Source organism: Buceros rhinoceros, unplaced genomic scaffold, assembly GCF_000710305.1.
Source record: "Buceros rhinoceros silvestris isolate BGI_N320 unplaced genomic scaffold, ASM71030v1 scaffold9981, whole genome shotgun sequence".
Taxonomy (NCBI): Eukaryota; Metazoa; Chordata; class Aves; order Bucerotiformes; family Bucerotidae; genus Buceros; species Buceros rhinoceros.
The window spans coordinates 1-1,572 of NW_010392480.1; the positions used below are offsets into that span (position 1 = coordinate 1).

A 1,572-nucleotide genomic window follows, 5' to 3' on the forward strand; every position below is an offset into this window, starting at 1 on the left:
GTGGGACACCAGGGACATCTGCTACCTGGGATGTGCTACACAGACCTTTCTGTTTGTCTTTCCAGTATCAGCAGAGTTTTCTCTCCTCACCGTCATGGCCTATGACCGTTACATTGCCATCTGCAAACTCCTGCACTATGGGACCCTGCTGGGCAGAAGAGCTTGTAGGTCCTCAAGCTCTCCTGCTCACACTGCTACCTCAGGGAAGATGGACTTCTTCTGGTTGGAGTTTTTTCAGCGTTTGGCTGTTTTGTGTTCATGGTGGTGTCGTATGTGCAGATCTTGAGGGCTGTGCTGAGGATGCCCTCGCAGCTGGAACGTCACAAAGCCTTTGCCACCTGCCTCCCGCACCTGGCCATTGTCTCGCTGTTTCTCAGCACTGGGTCATTTGCCTACCTGAAGCTCCCTTCCATCTCCTCCCCCTCCCTGGATCTGGTGGTGGCAGTTCTGTACTCGGTGGTGCCTCCAGCAGTGAACCCCCTCATCTACAGCATGAGGAACCAGCAGCTCCAGGATGCCACGAGGACGCTCACTTTTTCTGAAGCAATGAACTGTCTGTCCTCTGCAGAGCAGTTCTAGTGTCACTCAGTGCAGGCCCAGGATGACTCCTCAGATTTTTCTGGGATAGGAGGTTCTATGGTTTTTGTACTGATGTGGTGTACAAGGAAATGTCATTATTAATCCCACTCCTAATTAACTCTCTGACTGACGTAAATGCGGGACTGCGCCTTCTGTGAAGTTCAACAGAATAAATGTCCCTGTAGCAAATTATTTGCCCCAGATTCTTCCTCCCAGACTCCTCTGGAGCTGCCGGGCAGAGCCTGTGTGCAGAGCTGGAGGGGACCAGAGTCCCAGCCCAGCAGCACTGCCAGGGAGCACCAGCGCTTGGCCTTGGCTGAGCTGCTCTCTCTGCCCTTCCACACTGTCCTTCGCAGCCCCTGCCTTGGGGTCAGGCCTGAGGGCTCTGGCAAGAATTTGATCTGCAGACCACGTAAATGCGGGACTGCGCCTTCTGTGAAGTTCAACAGAATAAATGTCCCTGTAGCAAATTATTTGCCCCAGATTCTTCCTCCCAGACTCCTCTGGAGCTGCCGGGCAGAGCCTGTGTGCAGAGCTGGAGGGGACCAGAGTCCCAGCCCAGCAGCACTGCCAGGGAGCACCAGCGCTTGGCCTTGGCTGAGCTGCTCTCTCTGCCCTTCCACACTGTCCTTCGCAGCCCCTGCCTTGGGGTCAGGCCTGAGGGCTCTGGCAGCTTGGTGCCAGTGCTGCTGGGTGGCAGAGCTGGCACTGCAGGCAGGGACAGGCCAGGGGCACTGCTGGCACAGGGCTGACCTCCACAACAGCGTTTCCACCACACCAGGGGATCTCCTCAGGGCAGAGCCTGAAGGTTTATGACTTCTGAACTTGCTGTGAGAGCTGTGCCCAAGGAACAGACTCACAGTCTGAGCAGTGAAGCCCAGCAGGGTCCCCCCATGGCCCTGGGCACCACCGTCCACTGGCTATGCCGAGCAGCACCCCCAGCTTGGGGGCTGTGGGCAGCATGGGGAGGGGGTGCAGGGCTGGTGGGCCAGG

General features: G+C 57.1%; 1 protein-coding gene across 1 annotated transcript; it reads left to right on the forward strand.

Moving 5' to 3' along the window:
- Positions 1 to 65: 65 nt before the first annotated feature.
- Positions 66 to 579, forward strand: LOC104500781 (olfactory receptor 14J1-like; the record flags this gene model as incomplete). The annotated part of the gene is made up of 2 exons (XM_010144492.1): positions 66 to 164; positions 239 to 579. Coding segments are annotated over 2 exons (440 nt in total), but the record flags the coding sequence as incomplete, so codon positions are not given.
- Positions 580 to 1,572: the final 993 nt, after the last annotated feature.